At 37.7% G+C, this 19,727-nt stretch overlaps 1 protein-coding gene across 5 annotated transcripts in view; it reads right to left on the reverse strand.

Moving 5' to 3' along the window:
* The window catches only part of DYM (dymeclin), a 373,309-nt gene that overhangs the window by 304,581 nt on the left and 49,001 nt on the right, over positions 1-19,727 (reverse strand). For all 5 annotated transcript variants that reach the window (XM_060029021.1, XM_060029022.1, XM_060029019.1 and 2 more), the window contains exons 3-5: positions 16,191-16,243; positions 9,241-9,334; positions 7,526-7,659 (exon numbers count right to left, since the gene is read on the reverse strand). In XM_060029021.1, the coding sequence (XP_059885004.1) occupies positions 7,526-7,659; positions 9,241-9,334; positions 16,191-16,243 (281 nt within the window). The remainder of the gene's footprint in view (positions 1-7,525; positions 7,660-9,240; positions 9,335-16,190; positions 16,244-19,727) is intronic.

The following is a 19,727-nucleotide window of genomic DNA, read 5'->3' on the forward strand; positions in this document are numbered from 1 at the left end:
CTTATTTCTGGGGCTAATCTAGAAGCAAATAATTTCACAGCAAGTGAAGAGTGACTGCTTAGCAGGTTTTACATTAAGCAAGTCACTCATATTGCATTAGTTTCCAAGCAGCATTTATATCACTTAGCTTTCATGTGAGGCCAAATATCTTCCTTAGTTTCAATAAAAACAAGTAAATATAAAACTCACCTGCCAAAAATTATTCATGCATTTCTCACAGGAAAGAGAATCTTAAAAGTCCTTGAAATTTGCAGGTTCATGACAAAGTAAACTGATGTTCTTTGAGTAAAGAAATTTGCAGAGATTCAGCGTGTTTACTGTGTTGTGAACTTTTATAACCTAGAGCTGTTTTTTTAATCTCTTAAAGGGTTTTTAACTGCCTCTATATCTCCAGTTAAATATTTTAAATCATGAGCATTCCATTCTCTCTAGCTCACATTAATCTTAACAATAACCCTTAAGGAGCAGGTATGATCATCATCACTTTACAGATGGGAAATCAAGGCTCAGAGAGGTTAGCTTACTTAGAGTAAGTGGCAGAATTCAGATTTAACCAAATTCAGACTTCCAAAGGAGAAAAAAAAAAAAACCTTACAAATTACTTCTATAAAGACCTGTTTCTACAAGCTCGGAAAAAAATCCAGTCAACCAATCCATGTTTCACTGAAGACCCTAAATACAAATCCCTGGTAAGTGAGTACTCTGAGCCCCGTTAGGGGGCAGATTGGAAATACCACATATTGGTAATACCACATATTACTTTACCACATATTACTTTATTATTATAAATACCACTATAAATACCACTATAATAACTATTATAAATACCACATATTACTTTACACGTCAAGGTGACAGCCTACACATTCGCCTACACATTCATCAACACATACTCAAGTTCTTGACTTAAATATCCAATTTACAAATAATCTCAAACAACTAATAAATACAAACTCTTATTACGAATAGTTTGCTGATCAACGTCACTGAAATCCCACCCCTATCCCTGAGGTTCTCCCATTTTAAAGCCCAAATGCTACTTCCCGGGTCCCTATGAGCGTCAGCAGAGAAAGGTGCAAAGAAAGAGAAAGAAAGACAAGATTTATGGTCCCTCACAGCTCTAATAAATCTACACCTGAAACTAAGCTGTGGCCAGTCCCTGTTAGTGCTTTCTGCTCGGCACCCATTCAGAATCACGGACTAAGATTCAACTCTCTTATTTTGGCCTTAGGGAGACAACCAGAGATAATAAAATACTGTCATAACCAAACGCCTTCCATCAGAGTTGGGGGGAGGAGGGGTGGGGAAGAGAGAGAAAAGAAAAATTTTTTAAGCACTCATTCGAGGAAGGGGAAAAAACAGCACTGAAGGAAAACAAAGCAGCAGCCAGAAAAAAGAAACATATGGGTCAATTAAATCAGGTTACACGTAGTTATTAGAAGGAATATTAAAAGACAGAGCTAATCATTGTTTTCCTTGCATTCAGAAAGTCAAACTGTCAGTTTCTCAATGCTGCCCAATACTGTGCTAATACAGGTACTTAAAACTTAAGAATTAACAGAGCTACACTGCAAAGAGTGCCTGAAAGTTCAGAGCAAAAGACTTCCTTAAGATGAAGACACATAGCTAGATTATACTTACTATAAACTTCTACTCAGAAAAAACATGACAGAGTCTAGGTTACTGTCTATTTTAACTGTGAAGCTAATACTGGGATTATTCTAACGTATTAAAAATCATATTTAAATGTCTAATTAGCAAAATCAAATATGCCTCCATTAATTAATTAAGGAAAAGCAAATGGATTCAGTCTTTTCTAAAAATAAAACTGGTCTACATTTCCATGCATTACAATATTTATAAACCTGTGTCGCACAACCATTCCAATAAAATCTGCAATAATTTTGGTCAACTGCTATTACTGCAGTCGAACAGAAATGTTTCTAATTACCCTCAAGGATAATATACTCTATGAGGTTTCATTATAAAATGTGCCAATTAGTAAAATTTAATTCATTTTGTTCCACTGATTACATAAAAGAAAGAAGGGGAGAGAAAGAAATATCACGAATCACACTATCACCTATTAAATAACCAAAGAACAAGTCAGGAGTCCCTAGAAGCACTTTATTCTTCTGCAAAGTCAGATTACAAATCTTATATGCTAAATATTTTGAAAGAATAAATCTGTGCTTTCTTTTTTCTCTGAGTCACATTGTTCAACTATCGTGGAGTTTTTTGGGGGGGGTTTTGCATTATTTATCTATAACTAATGAGATTAAACTATTAAGTTTTATATTAAGACAAAAATAAAACCAAAATCACTCACCTCCCCCCACAATACAATTTCTGGTTCACCTGCTGAGCAACAGCGGCCCCAGGCCCTAGGGACCAGCTCAGGCGGAGGAAAGAGCAGTAAAGCCCTGCCATCATGGGAGCCAAAGCACCTCGGCCGTCAGAAAAAATCAAAGCTACTTTCAAAGGAGAGAGATTTACCTCCACTGCATTTAGTAAAACAAATACACCACGGACTGGGAAGGTAATTCCAAACAGTTTCGAAAAGGTTTTAAGCCAGGGGGGAATAAAAAGGAAATTGGTTGTGTTGAAGAGGTGTGATTAAGGATTTTTTTTCCCATAAATTTCCATCTCATGTAATTTTTTTCTTCTGTTTGTTTTGGTCTCTCACAAATTATAAGTTTTCTCACCTGTATGGGATCCCTGACTCCCCATCTACCAGCTAGAGGGAGACAAATGGCACAGCCTGCCACGGGGTGGTTCCCACAGGTGGGCTGTGAGCTGCTTCATCGAGGGGCATCTAAATGTCCGTTTCTATAAGTCTTTCCCTGTTTTGGGTTCATTTTCTCCAGAAGAGTATCCGCTCGTCTTCTGGCAGGAAAGAAAGTGGGGTGGGTAAAACCCCAGTGCCAGCATTCCAGAAGCCAAGTCAAGATGCCTCACTCTTCCACTTTGTAGCCTTTTCTCTTAACCCTATTCTCGGTACACCACTGCCTCCACTGTGCCCAAGAGCTCACTGAGGGAGGCCCCATCGGTCCAGCCTCTACAGAGAGCAGATTTTAGTACTAAACTGGGGAAGGGGCGGTCCCATGACTGTACATGACAAGGGAGATATCTTTCCATCAATCCCCCTGGTTGTCTGCCTTCAGAGACACCTGGCACTTCCAATTCCTAAGCATCTCCGGGATTCTGCAGCAAGAACTGGCTTTTCTCTGAAGTTCTCCAACCCTGAAGGCATTTAGCTCCCAGCTTTCACTGGTCAGTTTAATTCAGCATTACTCAGTTTTCCAACTTGCAAAATGTTACTAATATTGTGGAGACTTCCCTGGCGGTCCAGTGGTTCAGACTTTGCCTTCCAACACAGGGGGTGCGGGTTCGATCCCTGATTGGGGAGCTAAGATCCCACATGCCTCACAGCCAAAAAAACAAAACATAAAACAGAAGCAGTATTGTAACAAATTCAATAGACTTAAAAAAAAAAAATTGTGTCCCCCTCTCTTTCTCTTTAACCTAATAAATTCATAACTTATTAAAAATTCCTTTACTGATCTTTCATCGGGGTTTCAGGAGAAAGCAAAGATGATCATGTATGTTTAATCTACTATGCTTGAGAGCAAGTCCTACAAAATCAATGATTTTTAAAAATAAATATATGTTGAACTATTAACGTAGTCAAGCAAGCCTTTTACCTGGACTTGACAAGTGCCTAGTCTCTTTTTTTTTCTTTTTGCAGTACGCAAGCCTCTCACTGTTGTGGCCTCTCCCGTTGCGGAGCACAGGCTCCAGACGCGCAGGTTCAGCGGCCATGGCTCACGGGCCCAGCCGCTCCGCGGCATGTGGGATCTTCCCGGACTGGGGCACGAACCCGCGTCCCCTGCACCGGCAGGTGGACTCTCAACCACTGCGCCACCAGGGAAGCCCGTGCCTAGTCCCTTTCTACTCTGCACAAAGCTGTGCTAACTGGTTCCCAAGCTCCTCAGGCCAACACGTCTTGCTCCGCCCAGCTCTCGGCAGGTGCCCTTCCTCCTCCCCCTCCTCCTCACCTGCCCCTTCTGGGACACAGGCGGCACGTTCTTCCAGAGCAAACCTGTGTTCCCTCTCTGTGCTCCAGATCCTAGTGCCTCTTACTTCCCTGGACCTTTTTACTGCTTCTCGCCCATCTTTTTTTTTTTTTTTTTTGCTTTTATCTTCAGTCTCTCAATCTCCTAAGGTATCTTCCCTCATTTAAAAAATTAGAAATATCTGTAAAGAAACTATAACTGGCAGCAGTATTGTGGAGCAGTTACTCCAAAGGGCCCTCCTGTACAAAACAACGAGTTCTTGGTTAAAATACACTCTTTAGTGCACTGATGGGCTTCCACAAAGTAAAGGAAATCTACAAGGACCCCAGCACCATAACCAAAAAGAACCACCGCTACAAGCAAACAAACCATGGCTTGAATCCAGAGTAAAACACTGAACAATAAGCAAACTCTAAGGGTAGGGTGTCCCTGAGGATGAGGCCAGCTACTGGGAGACTAAGTCTTCAGACTTGCCACTGGGAAGCTGAACCTGAGAGCCACCTTAAGCCAAGAACTGCTGAAGGAAACTGAAGTGGCCTAGGGCACAGCCCCTGGATCCCTTTAGAAGCAAATGCAAATCCTACCCTTATTTGGGGCCTCAGGTTAAGATCAAACAAATAAAAGCTCACAGTCAGCACCATCAAAGACAGAAGGAAACAAGCTACCATAAGTGTCTGCAGAAGCCAGCAACACATTTAGGCCCCTAAGGACTTAAAAGATTGGCTTTATGCATAAAAAATGTAAAATAAATATCAGTTATTATATCAGCAAAAATAGGACATAATACCAAGACAGAGGAAAGGAAAACTTGCATTGAAGGCAAAGGGAATGCAAACAATTTTGTAGTACTTCACAGTTTTGCCTAGGGCTGGCTTTGTCCCCTCAACTATTCTCGAAGGCATGGAATAGTAGAAAGAGCTATGTTTGCATAACGATACAAATTCTCTCTAGCAAACAATCTACTACCGCATCATACATAGCCTACAGGAAGATGTTCAAATATGAAATCCTCACAAATTTCAATTACAAACTGAGAGCAGACTAAGAGTCATACTACCCCCGTAAAGATGGCTTCACTGAATATGGCAGCAACATCTATCTGATCATGGCAGTATTGCAGGGAGTTGGGATAAACAAAAAATTCAGTATGCTGTAGTAACCCAACAATCCTAAAATGCCTTGGCTGATTTGCTCAATTGTTTGCAGATGGCCCTCTACTTTTGTCAATTCAACCTTCAAACAACCCTTACCACTGTATCTTACCTATCCCTGAACAGTCTTTTACACACCTAAGTCAGATATTCATACACTGGCTAACAAATGGATATTTTCAGAGTGAGGTTCCATTTTTTACCATTCAACAGTATCTGTGCAATCATTTAATTTTATCACACTTTTACAAACTGTAAAAAGACGTTGACAGAAAATATAAAAAAGGACTTATACTAGTGATAAGAAGTAGAAATCTCAAACTAACAACCTAAGGCTACGATGAAAATAATTACACATGCCAAAAACAGCAGTCTTTAACCTTAAGGAGATGTTCACTGGACTTAAGCTGGTGGACAAACAGCAGCTCAGCTGCAAATGAAAAGAACAAAAGAGCATGTATAAAATCCTGAATTGCCAACCGGATAAAGGAACAGGACAGTCTGTCAGCACACAAAATCACCAATTACCAAACCTCACAGGCAGCTCTTTCAGTGAGATGACCATCTTGATAAAGTGGCCATGGTTGAAGAGTGTCGCTTTTGTCCTGCCTCTACATGAGGCTACCTGGGATGTACAACAAAACCATGCTTCTCAAGCCTGGATGTGAGCGGGGAGTGCAGGTACTGAGAGGGTACTGTGGCAAGACGTTTGGCCCCCAAATAAGCACAGTGTATCTCTCAAGTGCATCAATTTGCTCAACGGTAAGTAATGGAAAAAAATGATTTTATATTAAAATAAAAAAGATATTGTGTTAAATAAAGCACAATATTTGCTTAATTTTTGTGACATAATGCAAAACAAAGTATTGGGTTTGCAGATGCTGGTTGGACTATGCTCTCAGGCCCAACGGGGATAAACGTTCACTCCATTCTTGCTGACAGAACTTCCTGGAAAGGAATGCAACTCACTAAACAGAACTATGTTTTGGCACTATTGGTACCACAGAAACAAAGCTTAGCATTAACAAAACTAACACATACAAGATACAGTCCTGATTAAAAGCTCTAACCATTTAAACATCAGTATATATTTAACAAATATAGAAGGCTGATTATCAAGGTAGTAAATTAAACATATTCAATGTATAAAGCTCTAGGTGGGCGAGAAAGCCTGATGAAGGCAGAGGTGTGTTTTGAAAAATGAACCCAGGAAACTCAGAAGCAACAGTGCCTTTGCCTTGAGGAAGAGAGAAGCAATGGGGAAGGGTAGGTGCAAAACCGCATTCCCCATATTTGAATTGTTAATAACCCCATTACGCCCTTTTATTTTCCAAGTTGTAACTTTTAATGCTAAGAAATGAAACACCAGCAGTTGATCTTGAAAACTATAGGCTCTCCTAACTACTGGGGAAAAAAAAAATTTCGGCAATATCAGGAGAAAAAAGTAAACTTTTCCTGTATCTTCAGAAAAAGACAATATACTTTGGCATCATAAAACTATACTTAAAAACATTATTTCTGATCAAACAGTCCCAGAGATACCCAGACTCAGAGACTGTTATGTCCTATGAAAGTAACCTTTAACATTTATAAAATCTGTAATTCTGATTGGTTGTCTCCCTTAATAATGTGTTGGCCTAGTAATGGTATGTAAATTGACATTTGTTTCCTGAAAGGAATATTTGTGATTTTTATTTTTATTTCCCATATACATAGAAGTCAAAATAAAGAAAAGTCTCAATCTTACCGGCACCCTTATTTAAAAAAAGAGAAAAAAGAAAAAATTATAAGTGTCTCGGCTCATTTTTTTTTTTTGGCGGTACACTGGCCTCTCACTGTCGTGGCCTCTCCCATTGTGGAGCACAGGCTCCAGACGCGCAGGCTCAGTGGCCATGGCTCACGGGCCCAGCTGCTCCGCGGCATGTGGGATCTTCCCGGACCGGGGCACGAACCCATGTCCCCTGCATCGGCAGGTGGACTCTCAACCACTGCGCCACCAGGGAAGCCCTCGGCTCATTTAAATTAATATAGGGGAAGAAAGAGTGATGGTGTCAGGTCACTTAAAAATGAAAATTGGGACTTCCTTGGTGGTCCACCGGTTAAGACTCCATGCTTCCACTGCCGGGTTCACAGGTTCGATCCATGGTCGGGGAACTAAGATCCCACGGGCCACATGGCGCGGCCAAAAAAAAATTATGAGGAAAAGTAGAATTTTCAAAATTATACTTCTAATTCTTCAAATTCTATCCTTACATGTTACACACGTTATCCCAGAACATCTTCAAAGGCAATACTTACTGTAACTGCCAGGAGATTTTTCTTCATAAGTAAAATGAAGTTGTAACTCTTCCTCTGACATCTCATAAATGAACACTTTCAGCAAACAGCAAATAATAAACAAAGCATTGTGTGTCTGCCAAATGAAGATGTGGCTAGAAAGGAAAGAGCAAAATTACACAAGAATCAGTATTTAATCATGAGCACAATCACTTTATTCTAGTCCACTGATTTCTCAATCATGTTGCTTATTTTGTTTGTAATATTAGAACAATGTCCATACCTTTTTTTTTATGGCTCATGATTTATGACACTGGACCAACGATATCTACTATAATTTACCTCATATTTCATTCTGTGTATTTTACAGTGAGTCAACTTTAAAATTTTTTTCCTTTAGGCATGACTGCTCTTTGTTCTTAACTTTATAGCTGCCCCATACACAGGCAATTCAAAGAAAAGAAAACTAAAAATAGAAAACATAAAAACTATAGTAACATAAAGAGAATATATGCAAATACACAACCAAAAAAATTTTTTTTTTTTTTTTGGCTGCGTCCTGCAGCATGTGGGATCTTAATTCCCGGACCAGAGATTGAACCCATGCCCCCTGAAGTGGAAGCTCGGAGACTTAACCACTGGATCGCCAGGGAAGTCCCCACAACCAAAATTTTAAATGAGGCATCACCAGCTGCACAGTACAATACCTGCTATTTGTATTAATAATCATGGACTCACAACAATTTTAATTGGATTCAATATAAATTATTTGGAAACAGGGCAATGAGCAATCTTTTAAGAGACTACCCTCCAAAAATGGTTTCAAAAAATGCTCGGGTGGATAAAAGGTGAATCTTCCACTATATAAATATAAAACCATAATATCTAATCTGAACCTTCGTTCACCTAATATGAAAGAAATAAAGGAAACAAATGTGGAATGAATTAATAAACTAAGTCATTACAGTAAGTCCCCTGCATACAAACGAGTTCCATTCTGACTGCATGTTCATAAGTCCAATTTGTTTGTCTAAGTCCAACCAAAGCTAGGCTAGGTACCCAACTAACAAACTTGGCTAAATAGTACCATACTGTAATAGGTTTATAATACTTTTCACACGCCTTGCTCCACTCTCAAAATTGTTTTCACTTTTGTTTCCATCGTTATCACTTGGCACTTCTTAGCAGTACCAGCTACATCACCGCTGCTTTTACGCTTGCTTCCAGACATCCTGGGCTTGAAATAAAGATACTGTACTACGGTACTCTATACAGTACTGTAAAGTACACAAAAGCACGACCACTTGTAGAGCACGCACACATGTGACAATGTACGCCAGATACGTGAACTAACTTACGTGATTGGACATGCAAACACACTTTCGCATCTTTGAAAGTTTGCAATTTAAAGGTTCGTATGTAGGGGACTTATTGTATTTAAATTAGATACAACCAGCAGTGGAAATGGGAGAAAATTACCTTTTTTTAATAATAATTACACAATTAATCTTCTTAAAGAATATATTTCTAAAGATTGTCTAAAATGCTGAAATCAGATTCCAAAATTTATAATCTCACTACAATGACCTGGACAGTAAATTAAAACCTCTTTTACTTTTTGCCTTAATAATGAGAACAATTCCAAGACCATAACCTATTTCTACCAATAAATGAAAAATCATACTGTTAAATATAAATTAAATATAGAGAGAGTGTGATTTAATCATCCAGCTTACTTCTGACATTCTGCTGAAAGTTTTAGTTCTTTGGTTCTAGACAGGAAGACCTTAATTAGTGCACCAAGGTTTCCTGTTCGAGGATTGTTTTCAACTGCAAGAGAAGAAAAGGTTTTTAAAAGTTAAGAACCGAAATCAAAATGAGCATATCATAACATTTATAAAGCCAAATGTCAGATTGAAGTTGTTCAGGGATGAACCTTATCGTCAATTTCAAATCTAACTGGGGAAATTAGCAAAGAGAGAGATTGCTGTTTGGTCTTAATTCTAAACAACGAAAAATGATTTACAAATGGAAATGATAGAAACTGTAGGAGAAAACAGCCACCTCATCTCAGAATCCAAAACTGTAAAGAAAAGATATACAGAGGAATAAGTACACCATTACAGCCCACCTGCTTAGCGCTCAGTAACTGTCCAATTAACCCAGGTCTATCTGCTGGGTATGTGTTCTTGTCACAGCTTGAGAGTAGATGCAAGTAACTGTATAATCTTCTCATTGTGATAAAATGTATAGCACCTTGCTAATCCAAGTGTGGTTCAGCAGCAATAGCATTACCTGGGAGCTTGCTGGAAGTAGAGAATCCCACGGCCACCCTACACTACTGAAGTTGACAGCGCTTCTCAACGTTTAATGTGCATTTAAATCACTTGGCATTCTCATTAAAGTTTAAATTCTGATTCTGCATGTGTGAAGTTGAGTCCTGAGATTCTGCAGCTGTGACAGTCTCCCAGATGATGTCCATTGCTGCTGGGTGGAGAGCCCCACTGTGAGTAGCAAGGGGCAAACTGTGTTTTAAGTTAGGGCAGGTTTTTGTCCAGATTCCATAATTCAGAATAGACACGTGATTAGATATTGTTAGAGTTTCACTCTGAATCAAAAATTGCCTACTTTTAAGCTTTGGGTTTAGCTTAATGAAAGACTATCCTGAGATTTCAAGACAAACGGATTTTTTAAAAACCAGTTAATGTAGGGGACTTCCCTGGTGGTCCAGTGGTAAAGAATCCTCCTTCCAATGCAGGGGACATGGATTCAACCCCGGGTCGGGGAACTAAGATCCAACATGCCGTGGGGCAACCATGCCCACGTGCCACAACTAGAGAGAGAAAACCCGCAGGCCACAACTAGAGAGAAGCCCGCACACTGCAACGACAGATCCCGCATGCCTCAACAAAGGTCCCGTGTGCCACAACTAAGACGCGACACAGCCAAAAAAAAAAACCAAACTAAACAAAAAAAAAACCCCAGTTAATGTGTGCAAGTGTGTCTCCGTATGAATTAATATTTCATAGCTATTGTTAATCAAAACAAAATACTGAAACAAAATGCTGAGGCTGACAGGACTTCAACCATATTTCCGAATCTCAACTTCACAATCTTGTGTTCATTCAACAGCCCCTTCATTATTGAATGGCTTTATAAGTAATCATTTGAATTTTATGGTTAGCCATTAAAATAACAAACAAAAAACCCTGTGTTGTTAGAAAGAACAACCAAGACCACTAGACTGATGTAATTAAAGTTTTGTGTACCCTTTTCATTCATTCAGCATGTCTTCATGGAGCTACTGCCCAGCACTGTGTCAGGTACTAAGAAGATACTTACAAACGGAACTCCCTCTCTTAATGTGGATGACATTCTAAGTTTCCAAAGTACTCTTTTGGACAAGACGTAGATGGGGTAATAAATTTATAAAATTAAGTACACTTAATGATGTTTCAAAAACAATACTCAATGGTAGACTCAATATTCCAAAATACCTCAGTGGAATTTAACAGGATCAAACTTAATTGGCAAAAATCAAACGCTACATTGAAGTTGAAGGTGCTTCAGAACCAGAGTAGGAACAGGGGATGTCTGACAGGAAGGCAGAAAAGCACATGGAACTGGACTACAGAACGTGACTACGTTCAAAGTCCAGCTCCAGCACTGACTAGCTGTGTGACACCTGGCAACTTACTTAACCTCCCCATGCCTCAGTTTCTTCATCTGTAAAAATTCAAGTAATGATAATACTTCAGTAATGGAAAACTAACTCATTTAACTCTAGAGCTTGAACTTGCAGCAATCTGTTAACTGAACTGGTTTTGTGAAAAAGGGATTCTCCATCTCCACAGGAGTTCAAGCAAATTCCAGGTAATACTCAGACAAGGGTATTACAAAGAGGATTTCCACCTGGGGTGAGAGGTTGACCTTGCTTCCAGCCCCTGAAACAACCTTTCCCAGTATCTCACTAAAATACCCACGATCTCCAAGATCCAATAACCAACATACCATAAATATAAAAGACAGAGACAGGCTAACAATCCATAAGGATGCAATCGACAAAATCTACGTTGTGGGAAACTCTACTACCCACTTTCTTCAATAAGAAAATTGAGAGGGGAAAAAAGGCAAGACAAATTCAGGAGGAACCTAGCTCTGAAAAGGATGTAAAGACATATTAACCAATAATAATGTATGGCCCTTATTTGGCTCCTGATTCAAACAAACTGAGACAATTAGAAATTTGAACAGTCAGTGGATGTTTTGTGATATTAAAAATTGTTTTTAGTAGATAATGGTATTTTTCCATTAAAAAATTGTTATTATGAGATATGTATCACAATATCTATGAATGAAATAATATAATGCCTGAGGTTTGTGTCAAATTACTTATGTGAGGATACGCTTTTTGTTTTGTATACACTTTCTACTTGTGCACTTTTCTGTACATATCCATATTTCAATAAATAGGTGAGAGATACAGATGAAACAAGACTGGCCATGAGTTGAAAATGATTGAAACTGGGAGATGAGCATACAGGAGGTCATTATATTATTCTGTCTGCCTCTGTATGAGTGGGAAATTTTTTAAAGAATTAAAAATAAAATACCCATGAAAAAATACAAAAAGATACAAGCTCATGAAAAGGCTGAGTAAGGATAGTCCTTTTCCCCTAAAAACAGGAAACACTTTAACTAACTACAAATTTTATAGAACTGGACTAAAATTTTATTTGGTAATCAATGGATCATTCGCAAGCCTAACTGCCTGAAAGTACTTTTGTCTACTCCAACCAGAAAACTTACGTTAATCATCCCACCCAATACCTTGCTATACAGATTCAGAGGCAACAAGTCCCAGAAAACAACTTGTAAGAATTAAACAAGCCAAACAAAGAGCAAACCTCATCTCCTCACATAAAACAACTGACCTGGCTCTCATAGCACTATTCTAGCAGGTAAGAACTAGGAAAAAGTGGGGGAAATGCACTTAAAATTCACTGTGAGATATTTAATAAGAAATCTGTTTGGAGCCAGAGAACCCCATGTGCAGATTCATAGAAAAAAGTAATACAGATAATTTAAAAAGCCCAACAAAAATAATGGCCACAAACATCCCCAAAATGATGAAAAACATCAATCTACGTATCCAAGAACATCAACAAACCCCAAGCAGAATAAAGAATAAATTTTAAAATTTTGTAAAGGCAAGGACAAAATCTTGACAGCAGTAACAAAAAAATGACTTATCAGAAGGCAACAGAATGATATAGTCAAAGGGATATGAGAAAATAAATGCCAACCAAGAATTCTGTATCCAGAAAAACTCTCCTTCAAAATGAAGGCAACAGCAGGGCAGGGGCACAACTTTACAGTGGAGAAAATGGACAAAAACAACCCTGGCCACATAATCAAGGTCAACATCATCAGTGAAACTCATGTTAATAGCATGTATCCCTGATATGATGTGTTGAGAACAGCATGTCACCTCTGTGATCTTCCACCTACAAACCCATAACCCCCACCTAGCCATGAGAATAACATCAAACGAACTGAGGGACATTCTAGAAATACTCTACCAGTATTCCTCAAAACTCTTAAAGTCATTAAAATTGAGGAAAATCTGAGACAAGAGGAGGTTAAGGAGACTTAATGACTAAACGTAATGTAGTATCCTGGAACAGAAAAAACTCCAAGAGGACATTTGGGAAAACTAGTGAAATCTGAATAAAGGGTCAAGTTTAGTTAATAGTAATGTACCACTGTTGATTCCTTAGTGTAACAAATGTACCATATTAATGTAAGATGTTGACAACAGAGGAAACTGAAGAGGGTTATATGGTAACTCTCCACATAGCTTTGCAACTTTTCTATAAATCTAAAGCTATTCTAAAATTAAAATTTTATTTTAAAAATCTCAATAGATGTGTTTACCAGAAAAAAGATTAGTAAACTAAAGACATTAATAAAAAAAATATCCTACAGAAGGTCAGAGAGAAAGTAAAGAAGAAAATAAAATACAAAAAAAAAAAAAGAGAGAGAGAGCCTGACAAGCCTATGCAACACAATGAAAATTTTAACACAAATATAACAGAGACCCTAGAAGGAGAGGAGAGACAGAATAGGACAGTAACAATGTATAAATCGATAATGGCTGAGAATTTTCCAAAACAGATGAAAGACATCAACCCACAGATTTAACAAGCTCTACAAACCTCAAGCAGGGAGGGAGGGAGGAAGGAGAGAAAAAAGGAAGGAAGGAGAGAAGGAAGGAAAAATACTCCTCAGCATATTCTAAGATGTTGAAAACCAAAGGACAAAAAAGAAAAACTTAGGGTTTCCCTGGTGGCGCAGTGGTTGAGAATCTGCCTGCTAATGCAGGGGACACGGGTTCGAGCCCTGGTCTGGGAAGATCCCACATGCCGCGGAGCGGCTGGGCCCGTGAGCCACAACTACTGAGCCTGCGCATCTGGAGCCTGTGCTCCGCAACAGGAGAGGCCGCGATAGTGAGAGGCCCGCGTACCGCGATGAAGAGTGGCCCCCGCTTGCCACAACTAGAGAAAGCCCTTGCACAGAAACGAAGACCCAACACAGCCAAAATAAATAAATAAATAAATAAACTCCTACCCCCAACATCTTCTTTAAAAAAAAAAGAAAAAATTAAAAGCATCCAGAAGAAAAAAATTCCATTGTTTTCAAAGGAACAACACTAACATTGACAGCTTTTTTTTTTTTGACAGTTTTAATCTCAACAAAAATGAGAGTAACCAGAAAAATAACAGAATGGTATATTTAAAGTATGGAAAGAAATTAATGCCAACCTAGAATTCTACACCCAGCAAATATATCCTCCAAAAGCAAAGGAAAAATGAAAACATTTTCAGACCCAAAAAAGAAAAATAAGAGAGAATTGCTACATACCCACATAGCCCTTAAAATTGATTTACATTTATATCTATTAACGTGGAAAGAAGTTCCTGAATACTGCTAAATGAAAACATAGAAATAATAGCACTTACATAAAATTGTGCATATTAAGTCAATACACACAGAATTACTGACAAAATTTTGATCTTATCACAAAAGACTAGCAATGATTTCCTGCACTGTTTAATATGGGAAGACTTTAATTTTAACTATACCACTATATTGTTAGAATTTGGGGAATAAAATGTGTGTGTGTATATATATATATATATATATATATATATATATTTGCTATTCTCCAAAGTAGTTTTAAATATAGAATGACACACTTAGATACATAATATCAAGTGAAAAACACAGATTAAAATAATTGAGTATGTGTATTTAATATGCATGTAAATGTATATCCAAAGAATAAATAACAGAAGGCAAAATATTACCAATAGCTATGTCAGGGTTGTGGAATATGAGCAATTACTGCCTTCTTTACATTTTAGTATGCTTTCCACATTGTATTAATAAGTAACTATTACTCCCAATTTTAAAATGTTATTTTTGTAAAACCCCAAGGTCACATTAAAAACCATCATCATAATAACTGCATTAATATCACTGTTACATAAAATTAATTTTCAGCAAACTGTCATATAGGTTTTTGATAGTCAGCTCTGTTTAGCGCAAAATCCTCAAATCTATGGTTATAACTGCAGACAAAATTCAAGGCAACTATTATAATACCACCTCTATCATTACCAACATAATTTGTTTTTAAAAGCAAAAATATTTCATCAAAGACTGTTTTTGGCAGAGTAATTTATATGGGAGTTAGCCACATAGCTTACATGGAGCACATCCATAAGCTTGATTTAAAAACAAGCTCGTCATCACTTATTAAGCTCCTGTCCACCAGTCGTTTCACAGATACGTTATCTCTAATTTTCAAAGCAACAATGAAATGTAAGTATAACCATTCACATTTTTTAAAGCATACATTTCTTTCCAATTGCTACCAATTTGAAAGCAAAGTATTTGAGAAATGAGGTCCAAAAAAAGGTAACATTTGTTGACATAAATAATGAATAATGACGAGATGCTAGGCACTATACTGGATGTTTCATATGTTATCTGACTTCTTCCCATGAGAATCCTGCAATTTAGATGAGGAAATTAAAGCTCAGCTAGTAATAAGAGAGCTATAATTAAGACCATAAAATAATTCCAGAGCCCATACACTTTACCATAATATCAAGTTGTTATTACTAATTTGAGAAGATTCCTAATATATTTTCCTATTAATGAGTGATAATTATTCTAGTTAACACAGCCAGCAACAGCATATTTAGTACGTGCAGTTGGCAAAACAAAGGATGAATGATCCATATTCTCTAGGAACTATACATGCAACTACAAAACAAAGAATATTTTGGGTTTTTCTCAGTATTTCAAAATTTGTAAAAAGAATAAGCTCTATGGCTTAGTGGAGTCCATTACCACTACTGCAAATAAACCAAGCATGTGTCTCACTGCTGTTAACTGAATGAGAACCTCTAGAGGCATCAATAAGCACCAAGAATATAATTATTAGTACAATTATAATTATCATCATCAACAAAAATATATCACTTCATTAATTCAATTCACATTGCACCAGCAAAATCTGTAACAGAAATTTTGAAATAACTGTCTCCACACACATACATATATATACACATTACACACACACACACACACACACACATTCATTTTTCCTCCTTACCTAAAGACCTGCAGACTGAAATGGTTGCCTCCTCCAAGAGCTTCAACTCGGTACTGGAAAATGAGAAAAAAGGTAATTAATAACTATAACATTAACTATGTACATACTAACCAGTTAAAGGAATACATAAAAATAAAGACAAGAAAGACAATTTAGAAGGAAAATAAGGTGTACAGTGGTAAACAATAATATCAGCTAAATAAAGCTTCTATTCTCAATGTAATTAGAAAATTTACTATAATTCTCAACATGAGACTCCTAAAGAAAAGCACTTGGGGCGCCTTGCCTTTTAGGTATTGAGGCAGGGAGGAGAGGTGGGGCTGATGGGACTTAGAAAAATTCGAGAAAGGTATTCTCAAACACAGAGCACAAGGCAGGGGCCTCATGTGCCCATTTCCAAGGAAGTACTGATCACAGGATTATAGTTATTTAGAAAAATGCCATTATTTTTCTATAATACTTTCAAATAGTTCAACAACAACAAAAAAGAAACAAGGCAAGAAAAGAGAGAAAACACAGACATAAGCTTCAATAATTTATAAATATACAGAAAAACAGAAGCCAATGCAAACTGACACTGAGACAGGAGAGAAAGACATAAAACTCTTAGATTTAAAAACTGGGGAAGCTACAGGACAGTGGATCCAGCAGTAATTTCTTACATATGACACCAAAAACACAAGCATCAAAAGAAAACATAAATAAATTGGACTTAACCAAAATTAAAAACTTTTGCACATCAAGGGATACCACCAAGAGAGTGAAAAGTCAACCCAACAGAATGGGAGAAAATGTTTGCAAATCACATACCTGATAAGGCACTAATATCCAGGATATATTTTTTAAAAACTCTGATTCAACAACAACAAAAAACCCCAAACAACCCAGTTTAAAAATCTGCAAAGGATTCAGATAGACATTTCTCCAAAGACATAAAAACGGCCAACAGGTATATGAAAAGATGTTCAACATCACTAGTCATTAGGGAAATGTGAATTAAAACCACAGTGAATACTACTTCACACCATTAGGATGGTATTATTAAAAAAAAAGAACAGGAGGGGATGGGAGAGGAGGGGAGGGAAGGGAAAAGGAAAAAAAGTGTTGGAGGGGATGTAGAGAAACTGGGACCCTCGTGCATTGCTGATGGGTGTGTAAAATGGAGCAAGTGCTATGAAAAACAGTATGGCAACTTTTCAAAATATCAAAAAGAGAATTATCATATGATCCAGCAATTCAACTCCTGGGTATACATATACCCAAAAGGACTGATATTTGTACACCCACATTCATGGCAGCATTACTCGCAATAGCCAAAAGGTGGAAGCAACCAGTGTCCATCAACAGATGAATGATGGCACAAATTGTGGTACATACATACAATGGAATATTACTCAGCCTTAAAAAGGAAAAGTTCTGACACACGCTACAACGTGGATGAACCTTGAAGACATTATGCTAAGTGAAATAAGCCAGTTGCAAAAAGACAAATACTGTATGAGTCCACGTCAAATCCAAAGAGACAAAGTAGAACGGTGGTTGCTATTGGTGTGGTTGGGAACAGGGAGGTGGGGGGATGGGGCAGGGATAGCAAGTTAGTATGTGATGAGTACGGAGTTTCAGTTAGGGAAGATGAAAAAGTTCTGGAGATGGACGATGGAGATAGTTAAACAGCAATGTGAATGTAGGACTTCCCTGGTGGCGCAGTGGTTAAGAATTCACCTGCCAATGCAGGGGACATGGGTTCGAGCCCTGGTCCGGGAAGATCCCACATGCCGCGGAGCAACTAAGCCCGTGCCCCACAACTACTGAAGCCCACACGCCTAGAGCCTGTGCTCCGCAACAAGAGAAGCCACTGCAATGATAAGCCCGCGCACCGCAGTGAAGAGTGGCCCCGGCTCGCCCCAACTAGAGAAAAGCCCACGTGCAGCAGCGAAGACCCAACACAGCCAAAAATAAATAAATTAATTAATTAAAAAAAAAAAACAATGTGAATGTATTTACTTAATACTACAGAAGTAAACATTTAAAAATGGCTAAAATGATAAATCTTATGTTGTGTGCGTTTTGCTACAATTTAGAGAAAAAAGTGCATTCCAATTCCAATTCAACTAGTTACTAGCTATATAACCTAGGGATCGTTTAACCTTCTTTTAGTTTTCTCATACATAAAACAGAGATGATAAAAACAGTACCTGTTTCAAAAGGTGTGGTTATTAAGTTATGTAATTTGTATAAGGCACTTAGAACAGTGCCTGGCACAAAGTAAAATCTCAATAAATGAGCTACTATTGATTCCAAAATGCATTGCTTTTTTCCCAGTTAATAAATTAAAATAATGCTTTACATCTATGTAACCCTTTAAAAGTTTTTCAAAGCACTTTCAAATTTATTAGCACATGAGAACCTCTTCTAATGAGCAGGACAATTATAAACCCTATTTCAATAGATAAGCAAACTGAGGCTTCCAAGGAGTTTAAGTAACATTCCAGGAATCAGCGGAAGAACAAGAACCAGCTTTACAGCCTGGTGACTGGCTTAAAAATTTTGTTGTTTTCTGCCAACACACATGGCACATAGCAAATCCTCCAAATGGGCAACTCTTTCAAGGGCTAGTTTAAAAACCCCTACCTCCCAGGGTTCTCTGCTGTTGCTGCTGAAGCATACTTTTTAAAAAAAACAATCCATGAGCACCAATGCTTTTGACAAGAAAATTTTAGAGAAACTATGAAAGAAAATGGATTACTTTAGCTATTTCTAGAACTATGCTGTCCAATATGGTAACCACTAGCTTACATGTAGTGGCTGACCACCTGAAAAGTGGCCAGTCCCAACTGAGATGAACTGTAATACAAAATACATACCAGATTTCAAAGATTTTTTTAAAAATAGAAAATACTTCATTATTAATCTTTATGTTCATGAAATTATAATATCTGGGATATACTGAGCTAAATAAAACATACTGTTAAAATTAATTTCACCTCTTCTATTTTACATTTTTAACATGGCTACTAGAAAACTTCAAATACATTCCAATCTAACCTTTTATTTCTATTAGAGCTACTCTAGAACTTGTCTCCCAGCAATTGAAGACAGTATCATGTATAAGAAATACTGTACATATACACAAAGCTAAAACTAATTACTTCAGTGAATATGCCATTACCTTAAGAATCTCAAATTATATTCATATTCAAAAAGATAAATATCTTTCCAAAGTAATCTTTAAGTTTCTCCTAAGATTGAAAAATTTTTAGCCAAAAGTACCTAGAAATGATTCTATAGTCAACTGTTTGCATGTCCCTGGTCTTTATCCCTGTATTAGATATTTTTGGAGAGTCTGCCCACCTCATATGATCTGTCTACTGTCCTCCCCCTCCCTTTCTTCTACCTTCCCACCTACTCCTCAGGGGTGAGCAGAAGCAGACAGGGCTTGTTCAGCCTGACCCCCACTCCCTGGCCATAGCTGATGGCTCAGAGATAGGCATCTAACAAAAGCTATGCCAGAGTCTTGGGGAATTTGGAATTGAGATG

This window comes from Delphinus delphis, chromosome 13 (assembly GCF_949987515.2).
Source record: "Delphinus delphis chromosome 13, mDelDel1.2, whole genome shotgun sequence".
Lineage (NCBI taxonomy): Eukaryota > Metazoa > Chordata > Mammalia > Artiodactyla > Delphinidae > Delphinus > Delphinus delphis.